The sequence below is a fragment of the Gymnogyps californianus genome, chromosome 1 (genome assembly GCF_018139145.2).
Source record: "Gymnogyps californianus isolate 813 chromosome 1, ASM1813914v2, whole genome shotgun sequence".
Taxonomy (NCBI): domain Eukaryota; kingdom Metazoa; phylum Chordata; class Aves; order Accipitriformes; family Cathartidae; genus Gymnogyps; species Gymnogyps californianus.
This window is the reverse complement of record NC_059471.1, coordinates 136856015-136878670: the sequence shown is the minus strand read 5'-3', so window position 1 is coordinate 136878670 and position 22656 is coordinate 136856015. Positions and strand designations below refer to the sequence as shown.

The following is a 22656-nucleotide window of genomic DNA, read 5'->3' as shown; positions in this document are numbered from 1 at the left end:
AACACAGACACCAACATGGAGCAATAAAACCAATGGCAGTTGAAGTCAGCAGTAAACTTTCATTATGGCTGACAGCAATTCACCCCAGCTCTTTCAGGTGCCAGGTTCAGTCTCATGCACTGAATTGCACAGCTGACAGGGTAGGTCTCAAATTCCCATATGAGATTAGATTTTTCCCTCCAGGCTCTCTCATATATCCAAAGAGGAAAATTAGATCAACCCCTTTCTGGAGTTATTCCAGTCTCTGTAAGACACACAAAAGCATGATTACCATTTGACTTTTTTGAAATCCAGACTTTTAAGAAGGCCCCATTAACACAGAAGTGCAACATGTTACAGAGGAGAGCTGTATGGTTTGCATAATCCCTTAGACAAGTGACAATGTGTAACAAAGGTGGGCAATACATTCGTGCATTAGTCCAGAGCCTGACCCTCAACAATTCTGATATTTCTTATAATAATTACCAACCTCCTTTCAAGAGAAAGGTGGGAAAAAGCAAGGACTACTAAGAGACATTTGTAGTACCTAGAGGACAAAGACCAGAAGCTCCTAGGAACACAGCTGAGATACTACAGTAGGGGAACACCAGATGTAGGTATAGCACATCAACTTGCTGGTAAGGATCCAAGTCCATAGGCAGCCCCCATCAGAAGATATTTTAGAGGGAAAAAAACCACTTGAAAAGCCATTTAGAGTAGAAGTACAGGACAAATTGGTAATTCTTTAGGCTAAGGGTTCCACACTAATATCTCTGCTCCCTCCCATATCCATTTTTAAACTGAAACAGGATAGCCACAGCTCTAGCTGCTGCTGTGAGCAGCAACTGCAGAGCTGTACAGTAACTTCTCATGCAGCTTTTGTTTTTTCCAGTTGGAAACCTGAGATTTGGCACACATGCTGTAAGCCCTTGAAATTGTACTTTGCTAGCTTTGGAGAAACAAAGCACAAAGCCAGCCACTGGGAAAAATCCTGAGCATACACTATGGGAATCTGCCTTGTCAAGGGACTGAGGCCATGTCAGATGCCAGGGTACAGAGTTATGTTAGCAGACAGGCTGATATAAGAAAGCCCAGCTGGCTCCAGGGTAGAGCCCAGCCTGTTTGCATCAAAGTGCCACTGCCTGCATATCACCAGGCATGTCACCAGGATGACAATCATCCTTTCCCATCCTGTACGAAGGTGACAGTAAAAGTGTTACAGTAGTAACATTTTAGGAATATAATTAAGAACTGCTTTTGTTCACACATACCAAGGAAAGGAGGAATGGCAACACCTTCCCTAACATGCTCTGACAGTTCTTTTCCATTCCTTGGAATTCCCTTCAAATATGGCATTGGCATACAAGTTATTTCCTGCTTTGTACTAAAGCCCTAGTGATTTAACACTGAACATGTTATGCAAGTTCAACACCACGCTGTGCATCAAACAGTATGATTAATAAACATAGTAAAATCTCCTCTTCCCCACAAACATACAATACATCTTACTCTTTATTAAGTATCAAATTGTCTCCAACATAAATTACATCCAAATTACGTAAGTTTCAAGAAAGTCAGATATTTTATGTACAATGTCTTGAGTCAGATATACCTTTATCATTTTAACCTATAACATAAAAAGCAAACCTACATCAGTACCAAATAAAGCATTAAAAAGGTAACAAATATATAACTTTTTAGAAATGCTTTCAGAACGCTAAAGTTAATGACAAAGATTTTATAGTGCAGCAGTCTTGGGTTTTTAGCTCTTAGACCATTTCTCTGTTTTTGCGGATAGCACAGCAGAGAACCATACTGAATATCATGCCGAAAACCTGTAAAGAAAACAAACGCATTAGAAATCATGGGACCAAAGCACATTCTTCTACCAACACAGGGACAAGCATAGCTGCTTTTCCCAGCCCAGAGGCCATATTAACACTTTATTCTGCAGTTCATGTCCCTGCCCCTCCCTTCCCCTCCACCCCCAAATTTCAGTCCATTCTCATGAATGCCCTTCACCCTCAATACTTCAAAATAGATCAGCTATAAACCACTGCCATATGTCCTAAGAAATCGTTAATCATCCCAGCATATTTGCATCCATGTCGTACTTTCCTCCAGAGAAATGAAACAAAAAAAAGTGCAAGTTTTCTTACTGGCACTGTTATTTCAGTTCTCTAGCAGAGTCTTTAATTGTTATAAAGGAAACAAAAGCAAGGATCCCCAAGAGATATTAGGATTAAGAAGTAGGCTGGCAACATGACCAATACATCTTCGCCCTATAAATACACACATTACCGATACAACTTCACCACTGCTAAAACTACAAGGAGGCAGATCCTAATCCAAAGCAGAAGCAGGGAGGTCCAAGACACCCCACCCTCTGCACTGCCTCAAGGCCCCGCAGCACACACCCTGATCCTGCCAGTACTTGTCATTAGTGGAAGGGGCTTGTAGACTGCCGTGCCAGGCACTGTTCAGACTTCTGCTCTAAGTATCCGTTGGCCATAGAGCTACCTTCTAAATAATCTGGAAACTCACCATTATTACAGCAATGCCAAGGCCAACTGCTCCAATCACATTCAATTTTGAATTGAAGACATCATCAATGGCAGCAGGGCATGACTGAAAAGAAACAGACTGTTCATTAGTGTTTCATACATATGAAAGGTTTGTTTCTGCTTGCTTGTTTGAGCTCAAGTCTGCCAAATGATGCTACACTTTTGACCAAGTCTGCTTGCACTAGAGATGAAGACTCATCTTTTGAAAGCTGCTTTGAACTGGCCTTTATTTTCACATCTTTACAGAGAGCCAGGGATGTTCCAACACAAAAGTTGGTGGAGAAGTTTAAATCTACTCTTCAAGTATCTAAACCTCTTAACTGCACCTTGGCCACAGTAGGATTCCCTTTTCAACACCTGCATTTGATCAGGTAGATCAGGACCAATAGCAATTGTACTAGACTTGACTTGTTACTAATGGCTGTCAGCATTTAAGTTGCTGTATTGCTCAGCCCCTCTCAAAATAGATTTGAAGCCACTCTTGATATTTCCAATTGCTATTGTAATTTTGAAGACACCTTATGAACACATGGTGCATGGGAATGGCAGGATTTCTTGAGCTGCATGCATACATGCTAGGCTATGGGTAGATTCATAGAGGTGCCAGTTTAACGCTCCCAGGACAATGAATTACCATTGCAACTAAAGAGAAGTTTAAGTACAGTCCTTTCCCCAAAGACATATGGTAGCCAAGAACAAGGAACTTTTACAGTATAAATCTTTAAGAGCCTGGTAGCTGGTCAAAGTCTCATCTCAACTCCTGTCCTACTTATTCCAGCAGCAGACTACAGTGAGCTGCTGAAAACTACTTTTTTCTTTAGTTGTTCCTTATCCAGTCCAGAAGGAAAGAATGAATTGAGGATTAGAGGGATATACTGGCAAGAATTAATCAGTTAAATCAGAGTATCAATACAGCACTGCTTCTTAGAGGCACACAGATCAGCCACACCACTACATCCCTTTAATCTTGCAGTCTTATCTACTGCTTTTCTACAGTTGGGACTAGGCCATAAACACATCACAAGATGAAGTCAGATGAAGGTAGAACACACTCAGCAGAATAAAAGCAAACAACAAAACCTGCATGCTATCTCAGCTACTCCCATATACTCTAACTCATAGCAGATTGTATGGACAGGACTAAAGATACAGTCTAAATACAGACTGAAGTGTCTCATGCAGTCAGATATAAATCATCTGTAGTGAAAGGAAGAGCACAAGTAATGTGAAAATAATCAAGTCATTAACTGAATTTCTGCAAAATAAGAACCTTTTTTTTATGGGAAGACTCCTAGATGCTGTCTTGGAGCATGAAGCAAGAACACAAGACAGTTGTAAGAAAGAGGAAGAGGGGCACTTAAGAACTATACAAGACGCCTCTCCTGCTTCTGTGGCATACAAGCACCTTTACAGCAATATTTCAACGGGGGAATTGATTCAGAGAATTGGCTTCACAGTGACATACTCACCCTAAACAGGCCACCAATGCACTACCCCCCTCTCCTTTTCCTCGCTAAAACTTCAGACCAGCTCCCAACCCATGCTCTACTTCTCCATAACCAAGAGGGGAGGCGACAGCTCCCACACAGCACCAGGAAGGTGCTCTGGCGCTAGGAGCAGCCAGGAGAACAGAGCTCTCTAGCATTCTTTTTTAGGTGAAGTTTCAGCCTTATGCTGTCCGTCGTGCCAGTGAGTCTAGTGACACACAGACTGCACATTTCCTGTGCAAGTTCAGGCTTCCTGCTGACCCTGTTTGTTCTTTCCACAGTAACAGTACGTTGATTTTCCACAACCAGACTGATTATAGAGGTAGGTTGCTAAGTGTGACGTGGGAATTCCCCATGGACTGGAAGGGTTTATCCAGAAATGCATTCCTCATTCTACAAATTGGGCAGAGCTGTTGATGAATTAAGTCATGCTTTACCATTACAGAAAGCGACTCGAGCATGGTCTTCTTCGGACAGGTGTCCATGAACTGCTGCTCAAGAGCTCCTGTAAGACCACAGCAGTCTAGCTACAAGAGAAAACAGGAAAAGAGAACCAGGTTAAATAATCCTTATTTTTGCTCTGTATTCGGTAAAAAGGAGAAATAGATTACATTAGGTTTTATTACAGACCTTATGCAAATTTGCGTAGAAGTCCTGCCATTTGCGTAGAAGTGACTGCTATAAACCTGATTTTAAAAAGCCTTTATTGCATTAAAGGGCAAGATTCTGAGAGGAAAAGCTAGAGCTCATTAAGTATACACACATTAATTTTGGTGACAGCTTGTACTCCTTACAGACACTAAGATGAACTCCTCATAGACATGCAGGTATGCATACTATGGTGCCTCTAGATCAATACCACAGATGTAAAGCTTCCCAGCTTGCTTCTGAGTTTGTTTAGGAAAACAAGAACTAGTTCTATGCATTTCAGAGGGACAAACAGGCATACTGAATTCACTGATACTATACAAAAAGATCTTCTCTGCAATTTGTTACTAATAGTTTTTTTGGTTTCTTCTAGTTAGTAAGGTACTAGACTTGCACAGGGGACTGGATGACAGAGAACAGTGTGAACAAGCTGTATTACTGTCTAGTTTAAGTATAACCACATACTTACAGCTAACTGAAATGCTTTCAGGGTCTCTCTGGCAGCTGCTTGAGATCTCTTTCCATAGGTTTCCTTGTAGAAGTCCTTTAACTCTTCAATAACCTACAGGATAGCAAAGAGTTGTGGTGTATTACTGTCTTACCTTAATACTAACTATGGAAAACTTGTTTTGAGTCAGTCATTAAAAATTCTGCCACCTACAATACCCATCCTCTTGACATGTAGAAATAGAGGGTGGAAACAGAGGGTGGACAGCATTTCTCATCTGGAACAGGTGAGCCTAACTGGTACACTCACCTTAAAAGCCACACCTAAACAGATAAGATTCAGTTTCCCTTCCAAAGCTCTGAGCTTCTAGGAGCGAGAGAACCAAGTCTTTGTCCACTGGTTACAAAAAATATTCCCTGTTCATTTCTGTACCCCAGAAGTTGCTATATTCCCCTGTTGTATAATACAAGCAGAAAAGCCACCCTGATCACCAAGCACCTTATTTTGAAACGAGAGAATCTTGACTGATCTGGGCTGTCTCCTCACAAGCAGTCATGTTTTAGATGCAGAAACATTCAGCCCATAGCTGACCCAGCTCATATCTAGAAGTGGTAAAGCTTCACTGATGGCCTGCTTCGCTTCACAGCTCAGCCAGCTACTGCCTGGAGGGCGTCTCTAGCATGCAACAACATCTTGGATTCTGGCTTCTCTGCCACAGGCTAATTTTTAAGTATTAGAGTTTAATTTCTTGTATTGTTTTGCTAGAATGCATCTTCTTCCTCCCCTGTAAATTCCCTGGGTAATCAGGATTTGACTAGTAGTGGTATAGATTTCAGTAGACAGCTAAGATTCTGTGGGCACAGTCATAGAATCACAGAACAGTTTGGGTCAGAAGGGACCTTTAAAGATCATCTAGTCCAGCCCCCCTGCCATGGGCAGGAACATCTTTCACTAGATCAGGTCACTCAAAGCCCCATCCAACCTGACCTTGAATGCTTCCAGGGATGGGGCATCCGCAACTTCTCTGGGCAACCTGTCCCAGCATCTCACCACACTGCCAACTTCTAAGAGCAACCTACCTTTTCTTTATTTGCAAATCCCCAGATCGCAGCAGCAATTTCAAGGGCAAAAATCACAAAAAGGAAGAGGAAGAACTAGAAAAGAAAGGCCACATCATTAATTAAGACCACAGCACCACAAAACAGCATCACACATATACTGCAAGCTTGTCCAGCATCCAGCCTTGTGGGAACTATCACTCAACCAGGTTCCAGTTGGAGGTCTGAAATGCTGGTAAGACTAGGAAAGAGGACACACTGCACTGGGTCAGCACTTCTTACCAGGAGTGTCAGAAATCCTGGCAGTGTCTTCCTAGCAGAAGTCCTCCTTTTTGATCAGTGTTAATTAAAATCAATCATCTGTTAACTCAGACTTTGAAGTTGCCCAGGTCACTGAGACACATCACAACAGCTGACACCAATTCTTTTCTCTTGTTTGTCACTCCTATTGCTTTAGGAGTCATTACTTAATACTCAGCTTGCCACCAACTCCCAGAGAGCTAATGGTCACTTTGTTGGGTATCCCATAAAATAGAAATGAAAGTATCATCTCTGTTTAATTTACTACCAGGTCCAAAACACCACTGCCATTTAAAAGCACTTTAAAGAGACATGTTCAGAATTACAACAAAGGGCTGGAGGCATCATTTTGCAAGAAATATATGAAATTAACTTCTTCTGTGACACAGAAGGGGAATTGTTCTTTCACCGGCTACAGTAGTAGTCTTTTATTAACTAAGTCCTCTCGTTATTTGGATGAGTAGTTCCACAAGTGTACAGATGTGCATGAACCCAGTAAGCTCTACTGGCCCCTCCAGTCTGAAAACAATGAAGTTGCTCTCCAATAATTGGCTTGCAGAGCATTTGTCAACTAGAAGAGCTCATCTTGTGATTATGAACAGTAGAGGCTTGTTGTTTCAAGGATCAAATACCACAGTTCTGGTCTCAAAGATTAAAGATAGCACAGCCTTCAGAGTTCAGGACAAACTGTTTAATAAATAGCATTACTCTTATCAACATTTTAGTTCTGTGTCCACACATACTCCCAGTCTGGACACTTCAATGTCTGAGTATGTCACTAACTCCTGAAGTCATCCTGTATTCAAATACAACATGGACATTTGGATTTAGGGCCAGAAATGGAAACTATATTTAACATTGTAGCATTATGCAGGTGACCATAAGTTTAAACGTTGTGGAGCCTAAACAATCAGCATCTGCTGCCCTTTAACTGCACAGTAATATTTCCCTTCCTTTCTCACTGTGCTGCTAAAAATTTAAACACTACTGTGAACACTTACCAGGCCAAGCATACATTGAGATTCCTGCAATGCACCACAGCATCCCAAGAAACCAACCAGCATCATAAGTGCACCAGCTCCAATAAGGATGTAAACTCCTAGGGAGGAGAAAAACAGGGACATGTATACAGGCTAGTTGAGACCTCACCAGCAAGGTATAAAATTAGTTGCTCCACAAGCAGCATTTGTAGCTTTTGCCAAGGTTTAAGTTTCTTTACTGAGGTGTTCCAAGCAAAAAAAGAGCTGCGCTTAATTTTCAAAGCAAACACATCAAAACTTGTGGGGAAATTTATAAATAAAACCTTCAACTTATAACAATTAATGTGTACCACTACTGCAGTTTCACAAGTTTTAGAAAATGGGCAAGATAAAGCCACCTAAGACACATTTTAAAACTGGCTTAGAGCCAGAGTTATCAACTTATCTTCAGATGAAGAGCATGTTGCAATTAGAGACAGCTGGAACTAGTGATTTATCAACATCTGAGATTTCTTGAAGCACACTACCTCTAGGAGAATGGGTATTAAAAGGCATCATAATTATCTGTCATAAGGCTTTAAATGCCTTCCTACCCTACTTTTCCATCAGGAAACACTGAATTATTCCACCAGTCATGGTGGTACAAGTCTACACTTCAGCTGCCTAACTTGACAGCCTCTCTAACTACAAGAAACTCAGCATTTTCTGCTTTTGCAAAAGCAGATACTTCTTCAAACCATATCAAGTGGCTGAGTCTGTCGACCATTCTGCCCAGAATTTAGGTAGTGAGTATGTTGGAGCATACAGGGCAAACATTTCTGGGCTAAAATACTCCATTTATGCCCAATCCTCTCCTCCTAAGCTTGGGAATTGCCAGCTTAAGCATTACAGCTGCTAGCTGGTGAGAGCAGCAAGGTGTAGCGAGCAACACAACTCCCAAAGGATGGCAAGAAAATATTATTGGGGTGGTGAAACATGAGACAAAGAATCAGCGCAAAGCATGTAGAATTAGTATGACACTTCTATCAATATAGACAAACATACAGTTCTGGCCTTCAGAGAATCAGTCAATACTATTTAAAGAAAGCCATACATAAGCATTTGCAAATGATATTTTCTAGATGCAAACCGGTAAGTTTAGCTGCCAAAATAAACATCTACTTGATTAAGCACATGTGAGTGATTAAGCCTGACATTTCTTATCAGCAGGAAATTCCAGCACCAAGTTTTTTACCCCAGCTTAAACTTTTTCCATTTTGAAAGAATCTCTTATTTCAGTTTATTTTCAGTAGTATAGAAAGTCTGAGGTAACTTGCTTTGTTACTAGATGCAAATTGACAGATTCTTTCTATTTCCTATTGGAACCTGCAGTTAGTAACTACTCCCAGAGAAGTATGTTAAAACAGTAATTCCTATTAAACTTTTCGAAAACTCAGTTTAACCTACACAGATTTCAAGTAGGTTTCACTGGCTACATTCAGCCAGTAGCTTAAGTATCACATCATAAAGCTTTTATGTTTTAGGAGGTGAAAGAGTTGTTTTAGACTACCCAAAATAAGACTTGTTAAATATTCAGCTCAGTGGCTAAGTTTAGATTTCTGTTTCCTTTCCAAGGTCCAGTTAAAAGCATCTGGAAATCTTCCTGGCAGCTGCAAGAGCCACCCAGCTTGCTACCATGCCAGCATATCAAGGGTGAAATACCAGCTTTCTCACAGATAAGCCATCTGCATGCCTGTGACCTCTTCATGAAGTCACACAAGCATTTCAATATTCCCAACTACGGTCTCTAAGAAGCCTAACTCATCATTCCTGACAGTACTCCCTGTAGGCACAGGCTACCCTGGTACTATAAGGCTGCAACGTGAGTTGCACCTCCCAGCATGCCTTACACAGTCTTTACTGACCCTCTAGACACCAGTTTGGGTGTCGTGACAGGTTCAGTAGCTCACCACACCAGCCAGTTTTCTCGGCAAGGGAAAGACCAAGCTAACCACGCTGTGGATGGCTAACGAGTGATGCTATTACAAGACATGGCAAATCCAGGTGCTACAGGGATGTGAAATATATGTGTAAGGATTGTCCAAATCAATGATGACAGACATGTATTTAAGAAAGGAACATATTTGAATTTGTTTTCTTCCCAATTGTTAGAGGTCTTCAAACACAGCTACTTGGTTTCAAAAAGGGTTTGAGCACCTACAGGTGACAACAACCAAAGAAGCATGTGTTCCTCTGCCCAAGCCTAAAGTCACTGTAGAGATCAAAATCTTACAGTTAGGATAAAATCCGACTCAGTTAGGAACTCCTACGACATTAGAATAACAAACTGAAAACATGCGTGTTTGCCCCCTAACTGGTAACCCTGCAAAATAGAATATCAAGGAATAACTTCCACCTAGCTAACTAAACCTACTATTGATCTAGGTTGCCTGTAATAGTCGCTCATATAGACCAAGATTTGTGCGTCCTGTCCATTATGTTCAGTATAAATTAGTATACCTAGGGCTGTAAAGAGTTAAACAATAGTACATATGCTCCTCCTGAGAGATGAGGCAATAGAGTTGTGGATTTGGGTAGCTTAGGTTGGTCACTTTGGAGGAAAAATATTAGGTATTGATTTCATCTGCGACTACTCATTTAGTTTAGAGTGAAACTTTGCTGAGTCATTGTGAGAAGCATCAGGAAGAGACATCCTCCGTGTCTACCAGGAGTCCCTGGGATTACAAAATGCCTACCAACAGCACCCAAAGAGGAACTGAAGGGTTTAAGCTGGGAAAAAGATGAAGTGATATACAATGCATAAAGAGCCAAGAAACCGCTAGCGTGACACTGCTGCTGTCTGCATGAGAGCTCACAACAGAGGCTGGTCCCCTGCACCAGCCAGGGGAAGCTGCTCTCTGCCCACCAAGGCTGTTTAGGACTGTTTTGTCTTTAGCCTTTGAGGAAGACGAAGGTTTCTAAGCAGCCTGGAAATCAGGGCACAAAAGTGTGATCTACCACCCCAAACCATCTCCTAGCTTACCTGTGTAAAATGTCGTGTTGTTGGATTCCAGTTCAAAGATGCTTTTGGTCTGCGAATCAAACCGAAGCCATAGTCCAATTGCAAGAACTGCTGTCCCTGCAAGCTGTAAGAACAAGTAAGCCTTGTTAAATAATATAAATTAATACATTCACCCTTGCATTAGTAACAACATCAGAAGTAAATACAGGATACAGCTCTGTTATTTAAAGAGGTGGTGACAAAGAACCAGCATAAAAGGATAGGGATACCAAAACAAGAACAAACCTAGTTCCTGACATGAGGCATCTCGTTGACAGATGCGTTTACATATTAAAATACAATGCCACATGAGAACAATGCCATTCTTGTTGTTACTGAAAATACCTGAGGTTTACCAAAGTGCCAAGTGTCAGTATTTCCACTGACCCCTCCACCCATTGTTTTATTCTGAGTGACTGCAATGACATTGCATGATTTAGTGATCTTAAATCCTCACACTGAAGGACAAGTGCATCACAAGAAGAGCCTTCTAAGGCCAGCTAAAAGTTTTAGCATATTAAACAGACTGGTAAGAGTTCAGTGTACCACAGTATAGAGTTTAGAAAGACTGCTCTTTCTTGCAAAACAGGATAAAACCAATCCAATAAGTTACCGCACTGACAGGAAGAGGAAAATACAGGCTGCTGAAATAGCAACGTTGATGTGTGCTGATCTGGAACAATGAAATCAAATTTTAGATAATATTTAGTTTTATTTTATTATCATAGCTGCCTGTTTGCCTCCAGGTTCCTCATAATATTGGTGCCTGTGTTTGCAGCAAGTCGTTGTGTGTATAAATTAGCTTCTGGATGAAACATCTGGCAGAAGGCATCAGAGAAGTGTTGCAAGAAAGAGGGAATTGCACTCTGGTAAGGCAAACGCTAACAGTTTGCTTTGAACAGACTGAATCCTCCCCACTTTGAAAAGAGAAAACTGGAGTCGTCTTGCATGCCAAAAAGAAAAAGAAACCAGGACAAACTAGAAAGCTGGAGAGTGTGCTTCTCAGCTCTTCCTTCTCCCCTTTAAAGACCATTTAACTATCGAAAGAAGCTCTACAAAAGTGAGATGAGGACAGAAATACCACATATTGAAGCAGACATTAGAAATTTAAACTTAAGTGTGAGCAATAAGCTTAGAAAGTCTGGAGCTTTGGTTGGGTGAAGCATGCATGAAAAGAAAAAACCCAAAGCCTTATCTCTGATAAGAATTTCCTTCTAGAAGGGAACAACATTCTTGATTCGCCTCCAAGGAACTGGGAAGTGTTTACTAATGTCAATTTTCCGTGAGGATATGGAAGGCATTCCCACAGAAAGCACCCATGGGTATACTCCTTCCACACCAAGCCCAACTCCCCCAGCCCCATGTTCTCCCCATGAGGAGCCCAAGAGCCCTTTCTCCCTGCTATGGGAGTGTTCATGTTCAAAGGCATGCACAGCTTGGCTGCCCATGGCTGTCTTCTCTAGCCTCCTAGGCTTGCTCTTCCAAAAAATATAGGGAGAGCTTTGAAGATTCACACAGGACAAAGAGGATGGAGCTAAGAGAGGGTTTAAGGGAAGGAATATCCCTTGTAGCTTCTCAGCAGAAAGCATCCCAACTGAAGTGCTAAATGGCTCAAGTATCAGTGAAGAAAAGCGAGAGGCCAGCCATGCCAGAAAGACCAGCATTTCTTGTACGGCAGTCACCTGACTCCCAAGCCTGCCTCAAAGAGGAGCTGCAGGGTTTTAGCTGGGAAAAAGATGAAGTGATACACAATGCAGAAAGAGCCAAACCCAAACAGAGGTTTCCAGACCTATGCAAAAGGCACTTTGCTGGTGTCAGGGGTGCGTAGGCACAGGCTTACTCACAAAGTGCACAGCAAGAAGAAAGCCTGCACATACCTGCCGCTTTCCTTGTTAGGGCTATGCTGACAAAACAATTTTAAGTTATGCCAAAGAACCTTGGTAGTACACAGTATGTCACAACAGCGTTATTATTTCAACTTATTGTGCCACAGCAGCACCCCAGGGGAAGGGAGAGGTGCAAGAGGGGGACTGTCAGAGAGAAGGGTCGCTGCTCTACTTGCACTCACTGCTGCAGTATCACTTGAAAAAAGCCTTTGCAATCTCATCTCACTTCAGTTCAAAAGCCAGGAGGGCTTAGTGAAGTCACCCAGTACTTAATAATACTCTGTCTAAGACCCACTTTCCTGGGTCAAACAGTCTTCAGCTTTTATAGGCATCCAGATCTGCAGCATTAGGAGAAGAAACCTACAGCCCCTGCTTGTTTTGCTAGGAACGCATGAATTGCAAAGCCATGAGCCTGAGTACACCCAGCTATCTGCACCTACCCATGTTTGTGGTTTGACAAGTCTCAGTGTTCGAGTAGAGAGCTCAGGGGCAGTGCTGCAAGTGGAGGAGGGCCCAGCAAAGGACTGTAAAACTAAAACCCAGAGCTGATCCCCCAGCAGACCTTTAAGGCCAAAGTATTCAAATTGTGAAGAAACTCTAAGCCATACTACAACCGTGTAGATAATCTCACAAGTCCAAGCAAAGCAGAAGGCTCAGTTAATGATCTCTTCAGAAACAAACTGGTTGGTTAACATTAGGGAGAGCTGACATACCTAATATGGCTCCTTTCAAAAAACAAACTTAACTCTGGGTGGTGGTAGGGAAGGGTTAAGTGGCATGTTTTCTCCTGGGGAAAGCAGTCATCCCATTAAAAAGTTAAGATGATCACAAGGAGGCAACAGACTTATTATGGGATCACAGAACAGTGATAATACTTAATGCCAGTGAACAGCTCCCTATCACTAAAAAATGGTATGATTAAATAAAGTGATAATTCTCTCCATGGTGGACTAGGAAAAAAAGAATGCAGCTCCTTCTTGCAAGAAAGTGACTTTTTGTCTTGGTTTCTTAAGGAAAGCAGACTTGTGTTCTCAGTTTGTGCTCTTCCTACCCACAATGACCACTGAACTAAAAAAGGCAGTTTTAAAGCAGAAGGCAAAAAAGTAATTTGAAGCTTCAAGTTTCCATCAAAACAACAAGAGACGAGGGCACCAATGATGGCCTCAGAGGAAGAGGCAAGCACAGCCCCACGGGCACCCGCTGCACTTGGCAGTATCTCAGACCAATCTGGCACACCAGAGGCTGGTATGCAGCCACCTCTCTGCTCACCGATGCTATGCCAGTAGGTTTTGGCAGCCGTGTTGGGGTGGTTTTGATAGCTGTGTTTTTCCTCGCCGGGAAAGGGGTGCAAGCCCCCCCACCTGGGCTGCAAGGAAGCAGATCCCCTGAAGAGCTGGTTGTTGGGTTTTTAATCCAAGTGTTTTCCCAATCTAACAGACCAACAGACCATGTTTTGTCATAGGAGTTGAGTAATACAGGATATTTCTAAGTAGATCTATCCTGTGCTGAAAAAGAAATTTAACAGAAAAAGAACAAAACCGCCTGTTTTCCTGAAGCCAGTCACTTTGTGTGCAAAAACCTATAAAACTAAGAAAAGAGCAGGTTTGTGTGCTTATGAAACATGTAAGTAGTATGTTTCTGTAGTAACAAGTATAGGAAAGGGCACTCAAGACAGGTTTGTTTTTTCTTTTTACCAATCTGACCAAAATGTGAAGTTAAAGGGGTACTACTCACTCACTGCATTGGAAAAGTTTTGTTACTGGAGAATCACTGCCACAACAGCATGTCCTGGCACAAGTCTGCTACCGACGTCCCTGCTCAAGCTAACAAAGCTTCCTTGTGTCTCCCCTAACTGCTACTAAGCATCTTAGAGCTCCCAGCTCATTTCTGCTTGACTTATCACTATTCTATAGCTGCAATGTACATATGTAAGCAAGGATAAAAGTACCTGGCCATTCCTCCTCTAGTCCTATGGAGGCTCCTTGGATTTTTTGCATCACATGCAAATGTACCCCCATTGCCTCAAAGGCTCTAGTCCTGCATGCATCTTTCTGCCTGTTGCAACACAAAAAAACAGCTTTTTTGGTCTGTCTGCCTTTCTTACACAGCCCTGCACCTTCTCTAGTGAGCCTCCTGTGCAGGAATTCCCTCCTCCCACCCATCCAGCCCCACACTCTGACAAGTGCCTTCTCCAAAATCAGCCCTTTCCATTGCTCTGGTTTCCCCCTTGCAAACTACACGGTTTTGCCTCTGAGCGTATCTAAGGATGTGTCCCAGTGACATCCTGCTTTCTCTTAGCCTTCCATGTGACAAGAGATAACTGACGAAGGATCTGTACCACTGCAGAGGACAGTCGCTATATACTTGAGATGAGAAACAACCAGTCCATCCTGGAGGCAGAAGCCATACAGAACACTCTGCCTTCCTCCCCCCACCATATTTGGCTAACTTCAGCATGAACTTGGAGCATTCAGTGCTGAGGCATGCTATCAAGCAATTTCCACTGCATTTTTTGTCCTTTAACACCTGAGGTTTCACAGATACAGTCTCCTAGCAGGAGGCTTGCATAGGAAATCATTAGATTTAATGATACTGGTGTAAACACACATTAAAAACTTGAGCTTTTCGAACTAGAAATTCCAATTGTCATTAACATATCCCATGATACAGCAATGCATGACACTACTTTGGGAAGCTGGAAAGTTTATTTTAGGTTTAACCACTATTTTGCAAGGACCATTTTGTTCAGTCCCTTCTGACCTTGCCATCCTGATCCATCTCAAGAAAGGACAATTCCCAGGCAAGCACCCCACTTGCTGCAGACACCTTACAACACCTTACCTTTCCACAGACAGAACTGCCTCTCAAGGGGCTCAGGGTCCAAGCAGTTATCAAGTCCTTAGAGCTCACAGATAAAGCTTTGGCAGGTGGTCACCATACCCAGCATCCACCAGGTTACTACCAGCCTTTCCTCCACTTCTACAACATGGAAGCAGGTATAGGGAAGAAGTGAGACACTGCAAGAACTCCCAATATATGGATCAAAGGCTGTAAAAAAAGCGTTTGTACAGGGAACTATGGGTTCTGCTATTTTTGCACATTCAGGCCAAGCTTATATGCAACTTCTATCAAGTTGGTGGCATTACCTCTAGCAGAAAGTAAGTCAATATGTGGAAATACAGTAGAGTCAGTCAAAAATAACTACTACTTTCAGTGTTGTCAGCTCAGCATTGCATCTAATAGAATATTGTTATTTTTTTCTTGAAGTAAGAAGGCATGTCAGGCTCTACATGACTTTTCCTTACATAGGTTTTTACCCAGAGTGTGCCAAGAGTACAGTGAAAAAGCCACTCTCTTCCCTTCATCTCATATGCAGGTTTTTAGCTAAAAATCTGACTCTGATCTTCCTCTGCATAGAACAGACAACTAACTTTTTCCTCACTGTGCAGACAGTGGATTAACTAAGCCAGGACCAGATATACAATGTTGCAAAGCACATAGGCAAAGAAATTGAGAACATTAAGATCAGTAATGAACTGTCTGTTTCTGTCCTGTTACTTGCTGGTACTCTATAAATAAAACCCCATAAACAGTAAGTACAGATGAGGCTCAACATCACTCTAAACCCTTAATTACAGGATTAGTGTTATCCACAACAGCACAGGTTTTCAAACTTCTGAAAAAAACCCTTTCTTAACAGATGTGCAATGAGTGCTAGCAGTTATATAAAAAACTGCAGCTATTTCCAAACTCCTTTGAAAAAAAAAAAAGAAGTAGATTGGAAAGGAAGTATTTTCTTTCTGCTTAAGCTAGTTTCAAGAATGTTGTGGGCTAAGTTAATGTCACAGCATTTATTGCAATAAAATGGTGCTCCAGTACAGTAGGAGCAGCATTACAGAATTCCTGAACCACTGCCAAGACCAGTGCCCATTTCATACAAGTTCCTATTCAGAAGCCAATCTACTATATTTGCAATTTAAATTGCAAATAGGAGCTAGGACTGCTAGAACACCAAGTACAAGTAGCTTCACATCAGGTTTCTCAAGGCAACACCCTCCAACTCCATTCCTGACTTCACAGCACTTACTAGAGTTAAAACACATTGAGCTGAGCCCAAGCAGCATTTTGATTCATACGCTGCAGTCAGCAACTAAATCAGTTGATTACATAAAGCAGAAGCAACTAATTTCTGCTCCTTTGTATGTGTGTGCATATACAAAACACACATACATATTCCCCTGCCCATCCTACAAGTCCTCTTCTCCACTTGAGCAGGGAAGAGCCTCTGCAGAAGTCAGTGCACCAAATTGCTACCAGCTGTTCCTGGTGCAGCATGAACAGAAGAGATTATGGCTCAGAACAAAGTCACAGGTTATCTTCAAGTTATAGAAAGAAAAGAGCCCTCCAGGCCTAATCTTACTTTAGCAGGTACTCCCATAGACAAATGCATTTGTTTATATAACACAAAACACTCTGAAGACCAGAGAGTCAGGAAAAGACAGTTACCTTATAGTGTAAGGGAGCAAAAAAAAATAATTGCTCAAACACTCAACGTGAACTCTGACTGTGTGCTACAGCACTTCTTTGCCTATAATAGATTAAATTATAAATATTAGCAGCAGATGTCTTTGTATTCCACAAAATTCACAAGGGAAAAACCCAGCATTTAAGTTTAATGATGCAAGCCCTTGCTTTTGTTCAGCAGCAGAAAGCCAGTGGCAGAAAACGCAGGCACACACTCCACATGTGCAGCCATGCCAGGCACTCGCCTGACATGCGCTGAGCTGCTCAGAGGAGCCAACAGTTTTACTAGGAAAAGACTTTGTCACCAGGGCCAACAAGCCTAAGCAAATCCTGCGAGTTAAGGGAGCTCAGCTAGAGGTAGTCACTCATTACACAACTCAAGGGAATCAAGCATATGCTCACACTAAGGTTGTTCAAAACCAGCTTTGGTAAGACCACTCCACCACTCGGGTTTAAGGCACATAATGTGATGTTTCCATTGACTTCTTGCCAAGCTTGAGCCAGCCTGGTGGAAAAAAAAATCTTCATATTAGTTCTGATCAGCCTCAACACTGCCCTCCCCCACCCCAAATCAAACCCGAAACTTCCAAAGACCTGAACTGGTACAGCTTTCATTACAGACCAGACCCAATCAAAGATGCCAGGGCCAGCACCAGCAACGCTGAGGCAGAAGAGCTGTACACAAACCCAGGTGGGAGTACACGAGCCCTAACAAGAGCAGCAACAACAGCAGCAAGGAGCCTGGTGTGTGCAGCAATACTTGAACCGAAGGGAAAATGCAGCCGCTCCTCATTCCCACACCTCCGAGACGGTACTGGATCACCTAACTTACTGATCTATTCAAGCACAAAGGTAAAAACTATTCCCTACAAATGCAATGGTTAACCAGACTTCAGAAGCATTTGTAACAACCATTCACAAGTTGCCCCCTGCCCCCCTTCCATTCAGGCAACAAGCACGTCTTAAGCAAAGCTCTGGAGTCCCAAAGGTTTCAGAGAACATCACACTAGTGAGAGATATGCCTGGCCCGGCCTTACCAACTGGAGAAAACCTATCAGACCAGTTATCATAATCTAGCACAGCACCCTACAAGGGAGCTCCTCAGGAAGCATTATCAAAACAGGGTGGAGAGTAGCATTTCCCAGGACTAACCTCCCCATTTACAGCTTGTGCAAAGACACCGACGGTACCTCTAGAGAAGAAAAATTAACTGAAGGCTGCTGAACATCATGTTAGCTAGGTACCCCCTGAACCACATACTCCACCACACCTGCTGGGGAAAAAGCACCACCACCATCCCCACAGCCATACACTTTTCTTCTGAAATTTCCTCTTTTGAGACTTAATACCCCTCATTTCTTGCTCACTGATTGTATTGATACAGTCAGGCCTTACCTACTACCTGGCCAAACGCACAGACCTCTAGTGCATTTCCCTCATCTGTTTCCAGGCTGAAGAATCCCAATTCACCCACAGTTCCTGATAGCAGAAACCCTCCTCTTCCTTTCCCAAACATTACCAAGCTCCACTATGTTCCTCTCAAGGTAGGCAGAAGACCAGAGCAGCCCACAGCACTGCAGGACACCAGCACACCATGGATTTATGCAGTGGCACTATCCTTCCTCTTCTCTAGGTCCTTCACTTCTGAAGCTGGTTTTCCCAAGCTTTTTCCTTAATTGCAGCCTAGTTCCTTTTTCTTACTTTGCTGAAACCCATTTTTAAGTTGGGAGATCACAAGTATTTTATCCATTAGCATTGCATCTTCCAGTCATCCCACACGCAATACTGTAACTGACTCCAGAAGTGGTTTCCTTCCACAGCTCCAACTTAATTTCTCCACATCAGAGGGTGAAAAGGAGTCACACACGCATGTCTCCACTGTAGCAGATAGCCAAGAGAAAAATTCATTTTTTGAACCTCACATTCACACCTAATACATTAAGCACACAGGCAGATGTACTGTGTTCCCTGTGTACTTTTCCATAAGGCAGATGATGCTAAATTCAGATATCCACATGCCAAGTGCTTGAGAAGCAGCCGTAACCTCTCAGTTAAGCCATGCTTTCTGACACTACCTGGCAAACAAGAGTTAGTCGTGCCAGAAACTGCACTGGAGATACGATTCCCACTTGTGGTGGTGTGATGCTACAGATTAAACTAATTTAGGATTTTGTTTACAAGGCGCTGCCCCAAAGATCTGAGGCAGAAGCCACAGCGTCAGCCGAGGCTTCCACCAAGATGAGTTCACATACACGACGATCACAACCACAAGCGCTAACTGGCAAGGAACGGGCTCACCACCCCTCGCTACAGCCTTCGCACACTGCAAAGGCTACTGAGAAGTACAACCCGCAAAGTTTCTGGGCAAGCATTGTATGTACTGCTGGGGGGAAGAGCTACCTTCACACCTAGCATCCCCCGCACACGTTAACAGGCAGGACACACAGTCTGACACACCTATGCTAACCACGGTCCTACCAAAAAAAGAGAAAAAAAAAAGAAAAAAAAAGTAATGAGCCGAGTATATATCATATTCGGATACGTCCTGCCGAGCATACGGCACGCAGCACGCTTAGTGCCGCAACAGGTAACCGGGCGCCGCTCCCCCTCCGCGACCGGCCGGGGACACGCTCGCCACGGCGAGGCAGCTCCGGGCCCCGCGGGGGAAAAGGCGCCCACCCGGGGCCGCCCCCACGGGGCGAGAGCGCCGGGGCGCCCCGCACGGCCGCCGGCAGAGCGGAACGGAACGGAGACGCCGCCGCCGCCGCTGCCACCGCCCCGCCCGAGTACCGCGGCGGCCGCGGGAGCGGCAGGGGAAACCCCCGCAGCGTAAGGGAAGGTGGGGGGAGCAGGGCTGGGCACCCAGCCCTCTCCTCCTGGGCGGGGTGGGGGAAAACAAAAAGTAAGAAAAACGGCCAAACCAAAAACAAACAACAAAACACCCACAAATAAAGCCACCGCTGCCGGCACTTTGCCCCCCCCCACCCCCTCCCCGTGGGCTCCCTCCCGGGCAGCCCCGTCGGGGAGCGCCGGGCAGGGAGGGAGGGAAGGAAGGAGCCGGCGAGGGGGGCACAGCCTCGCCGCGCCCCGGGCTCCGCAGCGGGGTCTCCCCCGAGGCCGGGCGCGGGTCCCTCACCCAGAAAATGAAGTTGAAGCCGAAGAGCAGGTACTTGATGCACTTGGTGCCTCCTTTGACGGGCATGGCGGCGGCGTCGGGCGCGCGGCGGGCAGGGACGGTGGCAGCGAGGACACCTCCGCCCGCGACACTCCTTAAATCCGGCTCTCCCCCCGGTCTCTCCCGGGCTCCCCCCTCCCCGAGGCTGCCCGGCCCCCTGCCCGGCCCCCTCCCCGCCCCCGGACCGCGCCCCGGACCGGCCGCCCAATGACCTGCTCCTGCCACCGCCCCGCACCTGCCGCCGCCCCGCCCCGGGAGCGCCCTCCTCTCCCCTCCCCCACCTCCGCCGGGGTCTGCGCGGGGGGCGGGGGGGGGGGGGGAAGAGGGGGTGCGGGGGGGAGGGGAGGGAGACCCGGGGGGGTTCTTCCACCCACGGCCCCGCGCGTCCCGGGCACGGGCGTCGCTGTCGGCGCCGAGCTGCCGTCGTCCGGGAGAAATAATTCAGCGCTGTAACTGTGTACTGTGCAAAAAAATGGATAGATTGCGGCTGCGTGCGGGCCAATACTTTGCCTGCTCTTGCCCAGATTTAGTTTAACTTAAATGCATCGGTCTAGCTTAAACGGGTGCTTTCCCGTACAAGATAAACTTGCAGCATAGTTCAACTGCTTTAATAGTTCAGATACGTCTGTACAAAATTATAAGCATGCAATTTAGAAAAATCAGGTGGGATAAGTTTCAGCCCGCCAACTGATCCACGGTAACTGGTTGCGCACATGCCCTTAGGTCACCCCAGTTGTGAGACAAAACATGTTAAATTTAAGTGAAGAATCTCCCTTTGATTTCAATGGGAAGTTCAGCACTCAACTTCTGAGTCTGTTAGCTCAGGAATGAAAACTGAGGGCTTGTACCTTAATTTATCTTTAGTACATTTATGACTAGAAATTCAGCAGTTATTGAAAGTCAAAAAAGCCCCGAGCAGAACAGAAAGAACAGAAAAGACTTACTAAAATGCAAATAAAAACATGTTGGAGTTATTGTTGCCAAAATAAATGATAAGATAGAGCACATTCCAGAGCTAATATGGTGGAGGAGACGTTGAATTGGGCAGCTGTTTCCCAGAGCAGGTAGCAAAACGTTAATATATTTCCAGTAGAAAGCAAGGCAGAAAAATAAAGAGCTAGGAAAAATTCAAAGACGATTGTGAGCGCACAAGCGTAGCCAAACCGAGAGGCCTCTGCTGCTGCTGCACCACAGGTAGAAATGGAGAGTTTGGGAAGGGTGGCTGGCTGCTGCGTTGCTGTTTGTGAATGGTGCCTGGCTGCAGCCAAGCATGCAAGTGGCCTGACGGTCTGAGTGTCCGAAAGCAGAAGAGGGGGGAGCCGCAGCATGTTAAATGATGCTGTCGGAAGTTTTCTGCTGCTCTTGCTTTGGGGTCTCTAAACGGGCTGGTAGTAGATGAGCCTGACTCCACAAAGGCGGGCGAACGCACTTAACTCGAAGCAAACTCTACTTCAAGCCTTTTGGTTTGTTATGTAAGTCAGTAAAGGGAACCGGAGGGTTGGAGGCTGGCCACAGCAATATAGATCCAGCAAGGCTGAAATTAGTAAATGCATGTGACTAAACTCTTGTGGTAACTGTAAACTGAGCAAGTAAGTCCTGTGTATCACTCTTGATCTGGGACTGATTTTCTGTATGGCTTTTGGGGTTTTTTGGTAACTTTGCCATTAAGAATTTCTGCCTGTTAGTTAATATTAGTAATATGGCTTTCCTTAACTTTCTAAAGTTAAGAATAAAAGAAAAACTTTGGGTACCCCTGCTCCTGCCCTTGTATTATTAAGCTTTTCACGCTTACGCTGTGTTAAAGCAACTCCCATTAAAGCTATTGGGTGGTAGCCTTTTGATCAGCGGCAAGAAATGGACCTGTAGGATCAAAACCTCCTGTGAGTTTGTACTTACTTAAAACTAAACTCTCTCCATTCACCCGGCAAATTAATTCATGAACAAGTGAAACCCATTTGTGCATTTTTAGCATTCTCAAGAATGTGGAATGAAAATAGTTAGAATTTGTGCTTATCTGGCTTTTTTTCATTCCATATGAAGGGTCCAGAGAGAACATTCATGTTTCAGTCTTTGAGAGTCTGATGATCTGGTAGATGCATCTCTCTGAACATACCTGAACTTTTCGGACTATTGGAATGAGATAGTAATCAACTGAATTTCTGCATAACAGAAATCACTAATGGAAATTCATGACCCTTGTAGAAGTACTTCAGAATGTTTTATTATTTTAAAACCTTGTATTTACATGGGATAATAGGCCAAAATATTTTGCATGAAATATTTATTATCTGCACTTAAAATTGTACTGGATAGTTAAAGTGTTATTTTGTCCTACTGCAACAGAGAAGAGCAAACTCGGGATATTGCTGATAAGAAGAAATCTGGGTTTACCAGAAGCCTCTTAAAATTACCTTTCTCATCATCTAGACAAGACACTGACTTAGTTTTCATGTACAGATAAGCTGAACTATTTTCTCCTATTTTAATGTGAAACTAAATGTCTTGTTTGGGCCAATAGTGAAGAGGTGAGGTGTTTGCTTCTCACCAGGAAGGGTTTTCCCCTCAGA

At 43.9% G+C, this 22656-nt stretch overlaps 1 protein-coding gene across 2 annotated transcripts; it reads right to left on the bottom strand.

Moving 5' to 3' along the window:
• Positions 1-1473: 1473 nt before the first annotated feature.
• Positions 1474-20169, bottom strand: CD9 (CD9 molecule). 2 transcript variants are annotated; one of them, XM_050908931.1, is made up of 8 exons: positions 20051-20169; positions 10487-10589; positions 7486-7583; positions 6206-6280; positions 5144-5240; positions 4468-4553; positions 2524-2607; positions 1474-1814 (listed from the first exon to the last, which is right to left on the bottom strand). In XM_050908931.1, the coding sequence occupies exons 1-8, from the start codon at positions 20114-20116 to the stop codon at positions 1749-1751; spliced, it is 675 nt and encodes a 224-aa protein (XP_050764888.1). In that variant the 5' UTR covers positions 20117-20169; the 3' UTR covers positions 1474-1748. The 2 variants fall into 2 exon arrangements, with proteins under 2 accessions (XP_050764888.1, XP_050764879.1); XM_050908922.1 differs by having other exon boundaries at positions 4468-4557; positions 5148-5240.
• Between the last annotated feature and the right edge of the window lie 2487 nt (positions 20170-22656).